We start from the raw sequence: 15940 nt of genomic DNA on the forward strand, positions 1-15940 counted from the left end.
AGGATAGACAGAGCCAAGAGTCTTGAAGACCGAAAGACCACGTTCAGCTGTATGGTTCTATGATAGAATTTCTGAGGCGGGTGAAACGTAAGAAGACTTTCTACGCTTCCTTTAACTGATACAATATCATACCAGTGTCATGCAACTCCAGTGCCTCCTTGGCTTTTGCCACGTTGTCTCTCTCATCTTTGAGGCGTGTATATCTGGTTTCCATAGCCTGGAGCCTAGCGAGGGCGTCTTCAGGTCTCGTGGAGCCGTCAGTGGGCTTGCTGCGCTCCCATTCCCCAAGGAACTCCAGAGTACGAGCCTCGACCGCTTTATCTTCCGCTACGATCTTCTGTTGCAGAGATGCGACCTAAAATAAAGAACATTATGAGCAAGGACGTAGTTAAAAGTAGTATTAATCACACTTAAAGAGAGGTGAATCAAATAAAAACATATGTGTATATGTGGGCACCTGAGTTTGGATAGAGGAATCCTTTCTGCGCATGATTTCGTTGAAGGCGCTCCATTCTCCTTCGATGTTATCAACGTGCAACCACTGTGCTGGGAACTGGAATCTGTAGCGAGAAAATTTTTTAAATCATTTAAATTATCTTAGTAAGTGTTGACGTACCTACAAGGGCTTTTATTTTTATGTTCAGATTCTTAATGCAAAGATATAATTACCTTTGTCTTTCCAGAATGCGTTGAGCCTCTCTGTAGATATCGACTTGCTTTTCCCATGCCAAGACTTCTCTCTTTAGTTGCTGAACGTAAGTAATGAGAGATACAGCGTCACTGGTTGATGCCGCTTCTGTAAAAGTAAAACCCTAAGTCACAAAACATTAATCAACGAGTTGATATGTAAAAACATTTGAAGGGATTGTGGCAAATGAAAATATTAAGCCTCGGCCTACTTAAGTCTCAGCTTACTTGTAAATGTGTGTGTAAAATTCATTTATTTTTTATGTGGCGATTACCTACTACCTACCAATGGTTTGTTGTTCGAGTTGGCTTCGAGACTTGGCCAATTGCGAGTGGAATGTAACCATTTCCCCTCCGAGCAGTGCGCCGAACTTGCCGAGAACTTCTTTGTGCCAAGCGTCGTATTTCAACGCGACCTTGCTTTGCACGCGAGCGAAGTCGATGACGACCGGCCCGTATTCGCGGCGAGTATCCGATGTGTCAAATGTTGTGCGAGATTTCCTGGTAAGGGAAAAAGTTTGAAAATTATCGAGTATTCAGGGAAGAATGAATAATAGTGATAAATAAACTTATTTTTTATGTAACGAAATACGACTGAAAATTAAAATCGATAATTTGAAAATGTGATAAAAGAGATCTACTTAAACTAACTGTTACGTGTATTATAGTTACTTTTGTCTGGCTACCAATCATAAATGAACTTTTGAAAAGTTATCAAAAAATTAAATTTGAGTATATGTTAATCACAACAGTATAAAACTTACTTGATGTCATTTAGGCACTTGATCCACAATGTTATATCCTCGCCAAGACGGCCGTACAAACTTTCCGGCTGTAGATCCCACAATGCTTGGTAGCTGAAATATTTGAAAGTCATTAGAATGCCGAATGAAAACACAAACATAAAATTGAAGATGAAATCATGAGAACCATCAAGTGAAAGAGATTTTACACTGACTTGTAATAAAGGTATAATATTTTCTCACCGTAGCCACTCGTCGACGTATTCGCGAACCTGCGATATCTTCTGTTCTATCGCGTCATAAGCGTTCTCTAGTGGTGCACTGCCGCCGGGGAGTTTTGTAAGAAGATTGCGGTATGTGGCTGGTTGGGCGCGAGAAACGCCTACCTGGTACCTGTAATCGTAAGAATGTTAGACTGTTATAAACTAGTGAGAAACTTTAATAGTAAGTGCCATTAAATTGAGAAATTTCACAGTGAAATGGTACAAGAACGTTATATAACAGGGAAACGCCAAGTGAGAAACATACAACCAAAAATAGGTAAAATAAGTTTCCCAGAAACTTGTAACCATCTACTCTGCTAACCTGGTACTCTGTAATCGTTGTTGACTGGTCACCACTGCCTGCCAGGCGAACATCTGCCGCATGAGTTGGAAGCGCGCCTCTTCCAGCGACGGGAACAGGTACATCTGCTGGTTCGTGATGCGCACTTCGTGGACTACACGCGCGATCTATGAAAAGAAGTGGGACATTAAATTAAAAACAAAAATATTTACCGTATTTGACAAATGATAACAAATTTTTAAACTTAGTAGAATTTTTTACTAGTAAAAGATGGTAGAATGTGTAAAGTTTCGCTCAATCTCGAAGGATGGAACGAAATTACACAATGTGAAGTTGAGATTTCTAAACCTTATGCTAGAAGTCGTGACTGTCGAAATAATGTTGAATGTGTGTGTGGATCACTTTTTGAGGGTAGATGCGAGGGGCAAATAGCAGGTATGATATCTTGCCAACGGTCTTTATTTTCTATGAAGTCAGAAGGGCATTCTATTTTTAAAAGTAGTGCTAACAAACCTGCGGTTCCCCTCCCGGCTTGTGCGTGGGCTCGGCCGGGGAGTACGTATCCATGGACAGGTCGAGTTCGTTGACCTTGCCCAGCAGAGCCATGGTCCAGGCTTCCACTCCCGCTTGCAAACGAGCGGCCAAGCTTTTTTCCACCTTAAAGATGAAATAAATGATTTAACACGTAAGATGCTAAAATCGGTTAGATTTGATCACACATTGACCACTAATTTGACTTTTATGACAGGCGTCGACTGAATCTCTTATTTTATTAATTTGTCCAAATATTGTACATTTATCTTATCTGTTTTCCAAAGGTTGCCAGGGATCTTAAACTCGTGACAGTATTGTAAAATGAAAGATATTCCTTGTATAAGATTACCTCCTCATCGAGCCGCTGCACCCACAGATGCAGGTTGCTGTACTGGCGCAGAGACAAGTCGTCCACCGCGCGCTGCAGGCGGCTCAGGATGTCTGCCAGGCTCTGTGCCGAGTACGGACACGTCTCCAGCGATCTCGCGTCCACTGATATCTGTTCTTCTACGGCTAGGAGATCTTCAACCTGAAGTTACAGCATTGTTAGGTTATTATTCGATCTAAAAGTTCAAAAATCGTTGGAAAAATATAAAATTTTGAGCAGACATGAACACATCATAAATAAAAAACAGAAATCTTTGGAAAAAATATCAGAGTTGAGTAAACTACAAACAATGAGAAGGGAAACAAAAATCGCGAGTATCGACCTTTTAAAAATTTTATGTGATTTAATTTAAAGTCAGTAAAAAAGGCACAGTGACTTTTATATTATATATTTATATATAATCTATATGTATGTATTATAACTTACCTTCTCTTGGAACAACAAGACGACTTCGCTCAGTTTTTGTACGAACGGATCCAGCTTGTAAGACTCCCATACAAGCGCCATGCCTTCAGAGACTTGGTTCAACACGTCGCGCCTTAGTCCAGCTACCAATGGAATGATTGACGCTTTGTCGCGAATCTAAAAGTTATGTATATGTTTCAAGTCTTTGAAATTACATTTTAGTGTAAAACAATGATCTAACAGTTAGTTGAGCAAGGGTACGCAAGGAAGACAAAAATAATTAACAAGAGTTGCAAGAAACATATTGGCCATTCATAATATGGAGTTTAGAAGCAGTTAGGTAAATAAAGCAAGATAGTGTAAGATGCGCGGACATGTGTTTAAATACTAAAGGTGATATACTTCACCACCGCCGTGGCAAATGAAAGAAAAAAAGCAATCTTTACAAATATGTTCCAATAAAATAATAATTGAAGTAACTAATAAAGACCATTTTGGTACTTTGTATTTGGGTCCCGATTCCAACATATAAAAAAAACAATAAATATAAAGCATTTGTAAAAAATATCAATAAAGCGTCGGAACCATGCAGCATTATGATGACTACCTTTGTATGATTCCTATTATTTAGCTGCACCAAATAAAAACGCACATGTGTTAGTGAACTCACACATTCGAGATATCATTGTGTATATTGTAAGTAACTGTCCAATAGGTGACGAATGTGTGCCAATTTCTAGTAAATGTTTCGTGTTTGGTGCTTGAACACTGTGAGTATAATGTCTTTCTGTTAATGGTTTTTTTCCGAACTTACCTTTTCTAAAGTGCGTTCGTACGTGCGTACACTCTCGATTAGCGATATGGCGAACGGATATAGCTGATTTGCCTGGTGGGCTTTGTTCACGATTGCCAAGGGAACCCTAGAAATTAAATAACATTAAGTATAATATGTACAGATGTTAGACATTTGACACAAACCATAGTCATAATTAAACTTTGAATATATTTCATTCACTATTTGAATCCCAATTCTATTTTTAAGCCATACAGCTGAATGTGGCCTTTCAGTTTTTGCGAGACTATTAGTCCATCTAGAAATAAAAACGTGATGTGTATGCGTTGAATATATTTATGATATTTCTCTAGTCAAAGACATGTAAATCATTATGATTCTTGCCAAGTGTCCGATTCCGAACTTTTGTATTGAATTTTATATTCTAGGCGATGGGCTGGCAGCAACCTGTCAATATATGAATTTCAATTTTATCACTAAGATAAACGGTTGAACGCGGTCTATCAGTCTTTCCAGATTGTTGGTCAGTTATTCTTGTATATACCTACCCAAGGATACCTTGGGTAGGTATATACAAGGAATATAGACGTGACTATATGTATGTATGTATTGAATTTTCAGATTAATTTGTTTTAGTGCGTATCGTAGATTAAGGTTGTTCATAAATGTTCGTGAAGTTGAATGCCCGAGGAAACATTCACATCATTACCTTATAAATTATTTACCTAAATCCGAGGTTCTTCAAGTTACGCACTTCCTTATACAGGGTGATGATTTCTGGTAAAAAGTTGACTTTCAATTTCAATATGGTTCCCGTTTTGCTGGAGCGGGCGCGAACAGACTCGATTGCGAAAATACGCCCGTACACACCCAGGTTGCGTTGTTGGACCTAAAAGTGTTTGTTAATTACTTCTTCTGCTGTTTAATGACTTAAAATGGTAAGTATTTAACTATATAAGTAAGGCAACATTCATGGTAGTCCTAAAAGTCCCATTTAACTACAGCCTTAGCTAAATAAACTTTGTGAATGAAAAGAGAAACTAACTAGATAGCTTAGCTAGATAATATATCAGCTATTGATACAAGAATAGCTTATCTTATCTTTTGCACTCTTTTTAAGTTTTTTTTTTCATCCTTGTAATTGCCCCAATTAAATCGTCATCTCTCTGAGGACGAACCCAGGGTGCGCCCTTTGATCATAATCCTGGTTGGTTGACACATTTCCAAGGCATTATATGACTTTTAGAATCATGCACACTAATTTTACCTTTCGGGCCCAGTCATCGAAAACTTCTTGGGTGTCAAGTTTGAGGCGGAAACTGTCTCCATCAGCCTTCAGTTTTTGACCTTCGATATGATTCTCCCAGCCCTTACCTAAGAAAGAAATGTAAGTTAGTTATTAGATGACAATTGTTTTAAATTAAAAATATCTTTGGATTAGAGTATGACCTCTGTCTTATAATCGTCAAGTAAAGTATCTCTTATTTGAACGTATATAGCACATTGCACTCTATATATATGGACCAACCTAAATGCGAGCTAATGTATGCAAAGTATTTAGTTTCTTACCAAGTACATCCTCAACTCTTTTGAGGTAGGCAGTGAGTTGATGGTCGATCTGCTTCGCCCAGATGATGGAACCAGCCACGGGCGGCAGGTCGCGGACTAATGATAGACGGCTGCATTTCGATTGGGGGTATTGCACCTGTCAACACAAACATGTTAGCACTTGTATCTTTCCAATTTCAAGGCCTTTAAAGCGAAGAGCGAGACAGGTTAAATTTGATAGAATTTTCTGCGGGATCGGATTATGGTTTTGCAAAGTATCAAAAATAAAAATTATTAAATAAAAATTATATTGAGCACGCGAGTTTTCCAATTACTTTATAGTTTGTTATTCTAGTTAGGCTTGACGTAAATTCTCTTAAATCCGACTGCCAAATGTGTAAAGAGAAAATTATACAATAAAATACAAACTAAGCCGGGAAAAAGAATTAGCCAGAACGTGACTGCATTTGGCGATTGCATTTGATAGAGTGTTTTAGATTAAGAGCGCTAAAAAGTGGGCACTGTGGCCAGCCAGATCGTCATAAAACACATATCGCACATTATATACAAGCTTATTGACCCTTGGACCGTGGCATGAAGATTTTGAGCTCAGTGGGTAACTACTGCAATGAATACCAATGGATGGGGTTCGTTGGACCAATCAGGAAACATGGAGATGTGAACCGGGTGAGACAGGCGACACGGTACTGAATGATATAGAAATGGCTGGAACAATTAGTACATGCAACTTCAGTACAACTACAATGAATGTGGAAACGTTTAATTCAAAAACATATTGTAAGCATATTTTAATGTGCTTGTTGTATCGGGTGTTCCGATGGCGACGCGAATTTGTGGAGTTAAGATTTTAAAAACTATTTTACCATAATGAATATGAGCACATCCTCAACATACCTTAACTGTGTCATGCAAAATCTCGATGTCATCTTTAACTCATTGAATAAGTTGGGTCTGATACTCTGTAATGGCGCCGCGTACGAACAGGGTGTTGAACCGCTAGAATAAACAAAATATGATCAAACCATCTAACCATGAACATACCTTAAACTTCTCGTGCAAAGTCTCGATATCATCTTTGACGCGCTGTATAAGTTGTGTTTGGTACTCTCTGATGGCGCCGCGGATGTGCGGCCGTACGAAGAGCGCGTTGAACCGCGAGAATATGCGGAACATCTCATTGGCGTTCTTGGCGGTGCCCAGCTGGTCGCGGAGGTGCGCCGTGATGCGGGTCTCCACGCGATCTGATTAAAAATAATATCAACTTATAATCACGCCTCCATAACGAAAAGAAAGGCTAAGATAATATCTTTATACTTGTATCTTTTTCTGCATACTATAATTGCTCCTATATACCAAGCTGTTATTTAAAGGTACTATCCACTTAACCTGACCTTCTACCATAATTTCAACAATCTGTTCGTTTGGTTTAAGCATGCTCCTCTCCTGTTTACTCACGCCTTGTATATAACCTAGATAAATAATCTTTTCATTCATTCTCCCAAGAAACAGTTTAAGCATTCTCATTCCAATTCTTGTCCCAATATTTTCAATCTTCATTCACATCACAGCATTCCTGTATCGCGCTAGTCCTTATTAATAATTTGATTGTACTTCTTCACACTCTCATATCTTCATTTATTCTATTAAAACAGTTCAAGGAAAAAAACCCAAATAATGACTTACCAATCCTATCTTCATACCGACGTACGGCAGCTTCCCAGGCGTCGCAGCCCTCGCGGGAGATGTCCAGGCAGTCTACTTCTTTCACATTTTCATACGCCAAGTTGACCTGTTATCAAGATTGTTTGATCGAAAAATGTCAATTCAAGTTTGTATCAGAATTAAGTATTAGGTTTGTTAAGAGCTTTTCATGTTTTAAAAATATTTCAGACATGTGAAAATTCACAAACGTTGATAAGCGAAGCATTGTCTTCCCTCTCTTTGTTAGTCTGCGGTTAACATCAGTGATACAGACTTGTCGACGTTTGTGAATCGATTCACAAATAGTTTTATGTAAAAACCTGGCTTACTTGTACACTTTATGATTATAGTGGTCACAAGCAGACCTACTACTTTATTAGATGATTAGTATCTAGGGGGGTTTTCTCTGAAATATTGTATTTTTCGGAGCAAACACAAGGAGGATGATGAGTTTGTAAAATTGAAAGGTGTCTCATGTCCTCTGGGGAACCGGAATAAACACCTCAAGGCTGATAATATATAGGTTTTGTGCCGTGTGGTTCTTGGCACTAAAGAATAGGAACACTCCATCTCTTTTCAGAAGACGACTAAGGAATAGGCTACTAAACTTGTGGATTTTCTTTGTCACTATTTGAATCTCAATTCCATGATAAAGCTGTACAGCTGAACGTGGCCTTTCGGTCTTTTCAAGACTTGTCTCTGTCTACCCTGCAAGATATTAGACGTGCCAACATGTATGCACGTTTACCTCAGCGATGGCGTTGGCATCGGCCGCGTCCATGGGCAGCGAGTGCGGCTGCGCGGGGTCGCCGCCGCCGCCCGCCTCCGCGCTCGCGGCCGCGCGCGGGCGCAGCACCTGTTGTATACAGGGGAAAACTATTGACACTGTTCATTTACCTGCTGTTTTTAATATTGACATTATTTACTACTTTTATGTCAGCTAGAGAAAAGAGTCTCTTATCACTGAAGTCCTATAAAATTGTCATTCCGAACGATACATGTTTAAGGTTACGTAAAATTTTTGACAAAACAAGATCGTCATAAATGTAGTTTATTCGATCGTCTTAATGTGTAAATTCTGTCTGTCGTGACCCATCAACCATCATGAGACCAACATTATGTGTCATAGGACCTTATCCATCTGTAATAAGTCCTACCAGTGGTTTTGGTATTACATGGTTATCAATGACTGTACTACACTAACAGCAACTGCTTGTGTGCTTTACCATCTCGGAGAGTTCCTCATCTCCCTCACAATATGTAATGCTGTATAGACTTACTCTGAGCTACGCATTCAGACAACTGGATGTGTAACCATTATCGTTCCAATATGGGTAAGGTATACCTGCAATGGTTGCGGAGGTCAGATGGGAGTCGCTTCAAAAACCTGGCTCACCCAATCCAGGATCCATAGTCAAAGGCATACCACGGGCTCTTCTCCAGAGAGGTGAGGATGCAACCGGGACTAAAGTTAGAAAGACTCACTCTGAGCATGACAGTGCGCAGTTGCTCGTGGTGCCTGCGGAACCGCCTCATGTGCTCCATGCGCGCCTGCAGCCGCTTGTGGGACGGAGACACTCGCCACACCATCTTGAGATGCTCGTCGCGCTTCTTTTTTACTATATCACTGAAAATAAAGTAGAAAAATGTAGTTAGTAAAAGGGGTGATTTATTGCAGGTTAAAAAATAAATTATTTTAATGTGAGTAAGCGCGACAAGATGCGGGCCCGAGCCCCGCCAACCTTTTGTAGTGTATGTTACCACAAAGAAATATACCCCGACCCGATCCACCGCAGTTCCATGTGTGTGTTGCGCGCCAAAAAATAAAGTAAGTTGGTATGAGAGAGGAAGACTCAAAAATTTTGTATATTTATTTTTGATATGTTATATTACATTCTTGTTGCCTTTAGTCATATTGTTAACCACCTCAATCAGTAATGCAAAAGTGAACCATCGAAATCCAGTAGGCTAGGTATGGTATACGCGTCAGTCTTCAACTTCTGTAATTACAAATTAATATTGTATCACAAACTTACCGCAGCAAACCTTGCAGTTTCTCATATTCGTCGTCCCAGCAGGAGAACACTTCGAAGCATTGCGTCATCACGCGCTCAAAATCCTCGAATGGAATGTGCATGAGACGTCGAGTACCTAGCACCTGCAAAAATACACACGATTTTTGTTGAAGTTTAGAATAAACATGTGTCGAATTCTGATCTGATGGTAAAAGAGATACTTTTCTTAAAAAAATGCGTGTTTGCAGTCTTTACCTTTAACAGTTGTTGCGAGAGATCGCGTGAAATAGCTTCAACGAGTCGCAAGCCGCGCTGTATCGGATACTTGGTGGACCGGATCTTGCGGAGATGCGAAAAGATTTGTTGCACTGCCAGTCTGGTAATAAGTAAAGAGAATATTTAACTATTTTATTTCACTACTTGTAAAACATTAACCTATGATTTTTAAGTGATGTGAGTGATAGACTACTTCGATGCTGCGGCATTGCAAAGTAATAATTTGGGAAGGAAAACAGTGTCATCTCATCAGCTTGTTGGAAAACATAAAAGTTTCAGCTGCTTGGGCAGCCGCAAACCATTTGGAGCCTACTTATGTATATACATAGGAATTAGGTAACACAGTAATGAATCCGCTACCAGATAAACGCATAAGAAGATGTTATTAGATGAAATTATAAAAACCTGTATGTGATTCACATGGTATTTGCCATAAATTCTTTCTTAAATAAAATATAAAAAAATATGTTACAATAACAGGTTTTATCGCGCACTTATTTATTGTCGACGTAAAAGATAAATCGACACAAAGGTAAACCGCAATACGAAATTTTAAAAGCGGACACACCTGATTCTCTCCAGTTCAGTGGCACTCAACAGGTCATTGATGGGGAAGTCTTTCATCAGTGGATTGTAGTCGGAGACCGTGGCCAGAGCCTGCTTCAAGCCAGTGTCGGTGTCGAACGAGACGGTCGCGTGGAAACGCTTCCCGTATTTCAGGATTTCGAGAGTAAGAGCCACCTGTAAGGAACATGCAAACAATATCATTTGATATTTTCTATTTTTTATCATTTGAAAAAAAGATAATGGGAATAATTAATGTAAAAGTATATAGGCTAGTATATAAGTATGTATATAGGCAGCTGTTTGGCTTAATAATAGAATTGAGATTCTAATAATGACAGGTTGCTAGCCTTGAACGTGGCCTATTAGTCTATTCAAGATTGTTGTTGGTTCTGTCTACCCTGCAAGGGATAAAGACGTGATTTTATGTATTTATGTAAAAGTAGATCTGAATGAATGTGTTTTTATTGTAATAATTTATTTGGAACAATCAATAATCCAAAACTTTTAAAGAACATGTTACTTTAGTGTTTAATCTCTAAAACAACTTACAAAGCTAAGAGCATATCAAATGTAGCATTTGCTTTTTCTAATTTTCAGTAAATCGTATCCACAATCACGGGTAAAAATATACAAACCTCAATACTCTCTCTTTTCTCCTGAATGCGGTGAAGTGCTCTCTCAAGATTCAGCCAAAACGAGATTTCTTGGAGAGCAGTTCCATTTGATGGATCTCGGTCCAGTTTAGTGACCTGATAAACAAAATAACTTTTATGAAAAGATTGAAAAACCATTGAAAGTTGAAACTAAAATATCACTAAATCAAAATACTATCATTTAAGTTAATAGCCTAAAACCACTGCTTTTAGACTTATGTGAACATTAGTAAATATTTACACAGATCACTATTATAGCAGATGAATTATGTAAAAGATGGTATACATACTTTTTGGATCTCCTTGATCCAACGGTTGACACCATTCTGCAGTTGATTGAGGAATGTGGAGTCCTCCACTTTGTCACCGAAGTCGGCTACGCGTGGTTTACGCCCTTCATCAGCAGCCCTGAGTGAAAATAAAAAAGTTTATAAAAGAATCTCCGAAACATTTAATAGAAAGAAAACTTCTTCCAAAAATTCAATGAAATAAAATAAAGTTTCAAATCACTCTCAAATGTTTCTATTCTATCTCTGAACGAGAAATGCCAATAACACAAGCTACATTTTCTTTTTGGATGACCATGGTTAAGTTTGTATCAGAAAGCTAAATAAATAGTGTCTAGAATACCTAATAAAGCCCTATAAATGTTTGTTTGTCTTGTGTTAAAAACATCACATATAATCACGTATCTTTTATAACAGACAGACACCATCTCAAAAGGCCCCATTCAGCTGTGAGTGGCATAGCTCTTCAAATAGTGACAGTTTGCTATCCCTTCGCCTTAAAGAAGAATCCTAAGTTTAATAGCTATTTAAGTTTGTAAAATACCTTTTGATTACAGCTGCTACCACCGGGTGAACAGGCAGGGTAATCTCTGGGATATCAATGTTTTGCTGGAGGTGTAAAAGACCCATTTCCAGCTCTGCAATTTTCTTCTCGACAGATGGTGCCATTTTATCTCCATCCCTGTAAATGCAGTTCTTGCAAAACATTTATAACATAACATATTACGTCAATATCCCTTGCGGGGTAGACAGATCCAACTGTCATCAAAAGACTGAAAGCCCACATTCAGCTGTTTGGCTTAATGATAGAATTGAGTTTCAAATATTCCCCAATATATAAAGGGGTCCCAAGTATATAAGCGTATCCCTTAGTCACATTTTACGACATCCATGGGAAAGAGATGGGGTGGTCCTTTTTTCTATGAGTGCCAGGAACCACATAGCAAAATATTTATAATAACTAAAATTAAGTAGAGAAATGAATCTTCCGGTAGTCTATTTGTATATTATGATATGAGCCTAGCCATACTGGTTAGATTTTGATGAAAATGTTATGTAATGTAATAGCTTATAAGTCTGGGCAATATAATAAAAGGGTACAATTCTTAAATGGCAACCAGAATCACTTTGTTAGTACTGTAATAGACCATTATTATTATTTGCAAAACATAAGTCTTTCCATGACTAAACTCATCTAAAGAGATACTAATAAAACCATAATGACAAATTTCATACCTATCTGCTCTTCCACTCTCCTTCACGTAGCTCTTGAAGAATGGAGCCATGGTCTTGCTGATAAAAGCATGAAGGGTCTCATACGGGGAGCCATCAGACAGGTTGATGAGGCGCAGTTGACTGTGGATGGACTTGTCAGCCTCGATGACGGCACCTCGCTTGATGCAGACAAATGCTGCAACCCGAGGCGATGTAAAGTGCACCTGCAGGACATTTCACATTTGATTGAGTTAAGGAAAACTAATTATTTGCCTCCAAATTTGAAAACATACAATGTTGAAATAACATAACACATAAGTGGTCTTTTTGATTATTCATGGTGTCTTTCACAAAAAGTTGTTTACACCTGGATTTGTAGGGAGTTATTTTGTAGGAATAAATAGTATAGCCAGGAAGAAGAAATAACTTAAGTCTTTGTCAGTTTTTAAAGACAAAACCAATTATCCAATACATACTTCATTGCTGATTTGATAAGTAACAGCTTCTTTTTCCTCTTCACCTTCTGTTGGCTGCTCATTGTCATCTTCTGAAATGCATAAAAAATATATGTCAACAATAAATTTATAAAGAGGAAAACTTTCCAACAGTTACAGTTAGATGCGGTATGTATCATGTTACTTTTATGGCCAGAAGACTGATTTTTTTTCATACATGTGAGCCCATACAATATTAAAGTTTAAAAAAGAATTAGTAATTGCAGTGGAACAATAATTCATATGCAACTACAAAAATACTAATTGGAATGCAAAAGTATGTTGGCAGATATCTAATCATTATGCGTCGGATGATATCATCGTATTGATCTACTAAGTTTCCTTTAGGCAAAACGTCATGTATACCTTTGGATGAGAACCGCTGTACATACAACGAAGACACCTGCGGATCGCAGATGAACTTGCGAATGCAGTCTTGATTCACTTTGTCGTCAAGTGCGGCGTTCAGCGTCGGCGGAACGATATCATCTTCAGGCAAAAGTACCGTTGCGGCCCGCCGCAGGTAGTTTGCGAAGTCTTGGAAATCAACCACGACGACGTTTTGTGCCTCCGGGGCATTCTCGCTCCCGTCAAGGGAGTCTCCCATGATGTTTGTTGGAAGATAATCTTTTCTAATAAGAATCAATAGCTAAATTTAAGATAAGTAATGTACCAGCTATGCAGCTGGAGGCTGGAGGCCGTAAATTGACAACGGCTACGGTCAACTGACACGAAGTCTCACGATGACAATGACATTTTTTAAATGTAAGTTGGCAATATTAACTGATGTCAGGTCAATGTTGCCAGTTCAAATTTCAAATACCTTGTACAACAAGCAATGTTTTTAAATCAGAGACCGCCGCCGCTTAGTTCAGAAATAATTTTTAACTTGGTAGAACAATGTATCTGAATATATTATTTTACTTGAATAGTCATCAATATCTGTGATTAGAGTAAGTAAGATAACCAAAAAGATGTTGATAAATTTTAGAATGCATTACGTGCAGTACGTTGGCAGAAGAATCCCAATTTTATTAGTCTTGCGCCCAATGAATCCATCCCAACCAATCCACAAGAAAGAAAATAATAGAGTGGTCCTATTCTAAATTGCCGGGAACCACGCGGCTTTGTTTTTTTGGAATCTACAAATGGTGGCAAAATAGTTGAGAAAGTTAGAAATAATAAAGTGTCTAGCCCATAAAATATTTCAGCTAAGACGGAGATGAAATAAAAAGAGAGAGAGAGACTGAAGCAAAAAATAATTCACGAGTAAGGTCTTTAATTTACCTATATACCTATCAGATCTTCATTTTTGCGTTTTCAGATAACTTATACATAATGGTACTTAGTATCATAATATAATTTTAAATCTTACTAACTAATATAGAGCTAAAGCTAAAGCTTTATTTATCTAAGTGCAAAGGTTGAACGTATCAAATTTTACAAAATCTTGAAAATAAAATTGTTATTTATGATGCAATTAGGAATAATTTAGGTATAGTTACGCCATGGTCGTTGCACAGATAGGTATTACCTACCTATGTATCCAGAACAGAACAAAAAGGTTTTATGTAGAAATAAAAATTGCCATTTAAAGAGTAGCCTATTGATTTTTTGTTGATTGCCACTTCTTTTTTTATTATTCTGAGATCCCCAAGGCTGCAATCATACCTAACCAAGTTCTTTTTCCTCCTGGCGTTAGCCTCGGTTATTATAAGATTATGGTTACACATCCAATTGCTTGAATGTGCAGGTTATAAACTCAAAAAAGTCTTTGGTTGGTAGATACATGGCCGAGGCTTACCTCGGCCATGTACCAATAATGTGCAAAAACAAAAAACAGGCAACTGGTTACATAAAAGCTAATTTATTAATAAATTTATATTATCAAAGAGAATTTCAAAGTTATAAATTTATTAATTGTACTTTTCTAAGAATTTCTGGAAAAAGGCGTGATTTTATATATGTATGTATGAACATATGTATTAAAGAACAGGTTTTATTTAAGAACATAGGGCTGCTACTTATTTTTCAATGTAAAGAATTTATACATACTTTTCATTAACTTTTTGTTTTCGATCAGTGTTTGTACAAAGTTTCGAACTGCAAGTTGATTTATTTTCAGATCGAGCGCCGTATAATTCAAGTGTAGTCGATACTTACAAAGATATCGGGTCGGGTGATGAAATCCCGTGCGCCAGGTCCCTTCAGTCTTTCAAAAACTCCTAAAAGCACCTCTTTCCTTTAACGGGATTTTCAATCAAGTCGCCCTCCTCTCCTTCGCTTTATCCATCTCAGTCGACAAAAAAAATCTGCCTATATCAGCCCGCACCGCCTTTCAGGAAACGCCAATCGGTTCAGAGCCTTAATGTTTTGGGGGAGAGTACAGTTTTTGGTGTAGGGTGTAACGTTTGAAACGTTCACAAGGTGAATATCGGGAGCGCAGGCCATAAAGGCAGTGATTCGAGGAGCGTTCCGTCAGTTTACAAGCGCGCTGTAATAAGATATCGGATGGTCTATCGCCATGGAAAATGTCTTTATTATACTCTCAAAACACTGCCGCCTAGGGCGATGTATAAGTTAGTAATTTGATGGAATTCAATGACTTAACGCGCATTTGTTATTCGAAATTCCACCAGAATTTAAGTAAACCTAGGGAAAATGTATATGATGTAAAATTTATTTCAATAAATTTTTGCCCGATTCCGGTAAAAATAAAAGAAATACCAACGAATTAAAATTAAAATGAATAACAAAAATACCTATTCCTTTATATAGCTTTAATACTGTTACATTCAATAATTTAAATTTGTTTGTCAAAGGCGTCTCAAGTGTACAGAGAGGAAATGTAGCGTTGTATAGTAAACTCCAACCCACATAGTTCGCTATATGGTTCAATCAAAGACTAAGGCAGAATGTTCCCAAAAACATTTACAGGCACCCACTGAAATTGATTCACAACCTTAGAGTGACTTGCTATTAGAGCGCTTCAGATAAATTATTGTAAACAAAAATAACTAAATCATAATTGCAAAGGGTTGGGGACATG

The 15940-nt window shown here is 38.0% G+C and overlaps 1 protein-coding gene across 3 annotated transcripts in view; it reads right to left on the reverse strand.

Moving 5' to 3' along the window:
* LOC106129619 (dynein heavy chain, cytoplasmic) overlaps positions 1–13619 on the reverse strand; it is a 49065-nt gene extending 35446 nt beyond the window's left edge. For all 3 annotated transcript variants that reach the window (XM_060948556.1, XM_060948554.1, XM_060948555.1), the window contains exons 1-27: positions 13258–13619; positions 12874–12944; positions 12419–12621; positions 11727–11864; positions 11186–11303; positions 10878–10991; positions 10244–10416; positions 9655–9775; positions 9421–9542; positions 8870–9011; positions 8133–8240; positions 7367–7472; positions 6725–6924; positions 5684–5819; positions 5382–5488; positions 4840–5003; positions 4136–4241; positions 3343–3498; positions 2878–3057; positions 2508–2651; positions 2016–2161; positions 1674–1823; positions 1452–1544; positions 974–1188; positions 670–796; positions 458–560; positions 133–355 (exon numbers count right to left, since the gene is read on the reverse strand). In XM_060948556.1, coding sequence (XP_060804539.1) covers positions 133–355; positions 458–560; positions 670–796; positions 974–1188; positions 1452–1544; positions 1674–1823; positions 2016–2161; positions 2508–2651; positions 2878–3057; positions 3343–3498; positions 4136–4241; positions 4840–5003; positions 5382–5488; positions 5684–5819; positions 6725–6924; positions 7367–7472; positions 8133–8240; positions 8870–9011; positions 9421–9542; positions 9655–9775; positions 10244–10416; positions 10878–10991; positions 11186–11303; positions 11727–11864; positions 12419–12621; positions 12874–12944; positions 13258–13498 — 3907 coding nt within the window. In that variant the 5' untranslated portion in view covers positions 13499–13619. The remainder of the gene's footprint in view (positions 1–132; positions 356–457; positions 561–669; positions 797–973; positions 1189–1451; positions 1545–1673; positions 1824–2015; positions 2162–2507; positions 2652–2877; positions 3058–3342; positions 3499–4135; positions 4242–4839; positions 5004–5381; positions 5489–5683; positions 5820–6724; positions 6925–7366; positions 7473–8132; positions 8241–8869; positions 9012–9420; positions 9543–9654; positions 9776–10243; positions 10417–10877; positions 10992–11185; positions 11304–11726; positions 11865–12418; positions 12622–12873; positions 12945–13257) is intronic.
* Positions 13620–15940: the final 2321 nt, after the last annotated feature.

The sequence above is a fragment of the Amyelois transitella genome, chromosome 16, assembly GCF_032362555.1.
Source record: "Amyelois transitella isolate CPQ chromosome 16, ilAmyTran1.1, whole genome shotgun sequence".
Classification (NCBI taxonomy): Eukaryota; Metazoa; Arthropoda; class Insecta; order Lepidoptera; family Pyralidae; genus Amyelois; species Amyelois transitella.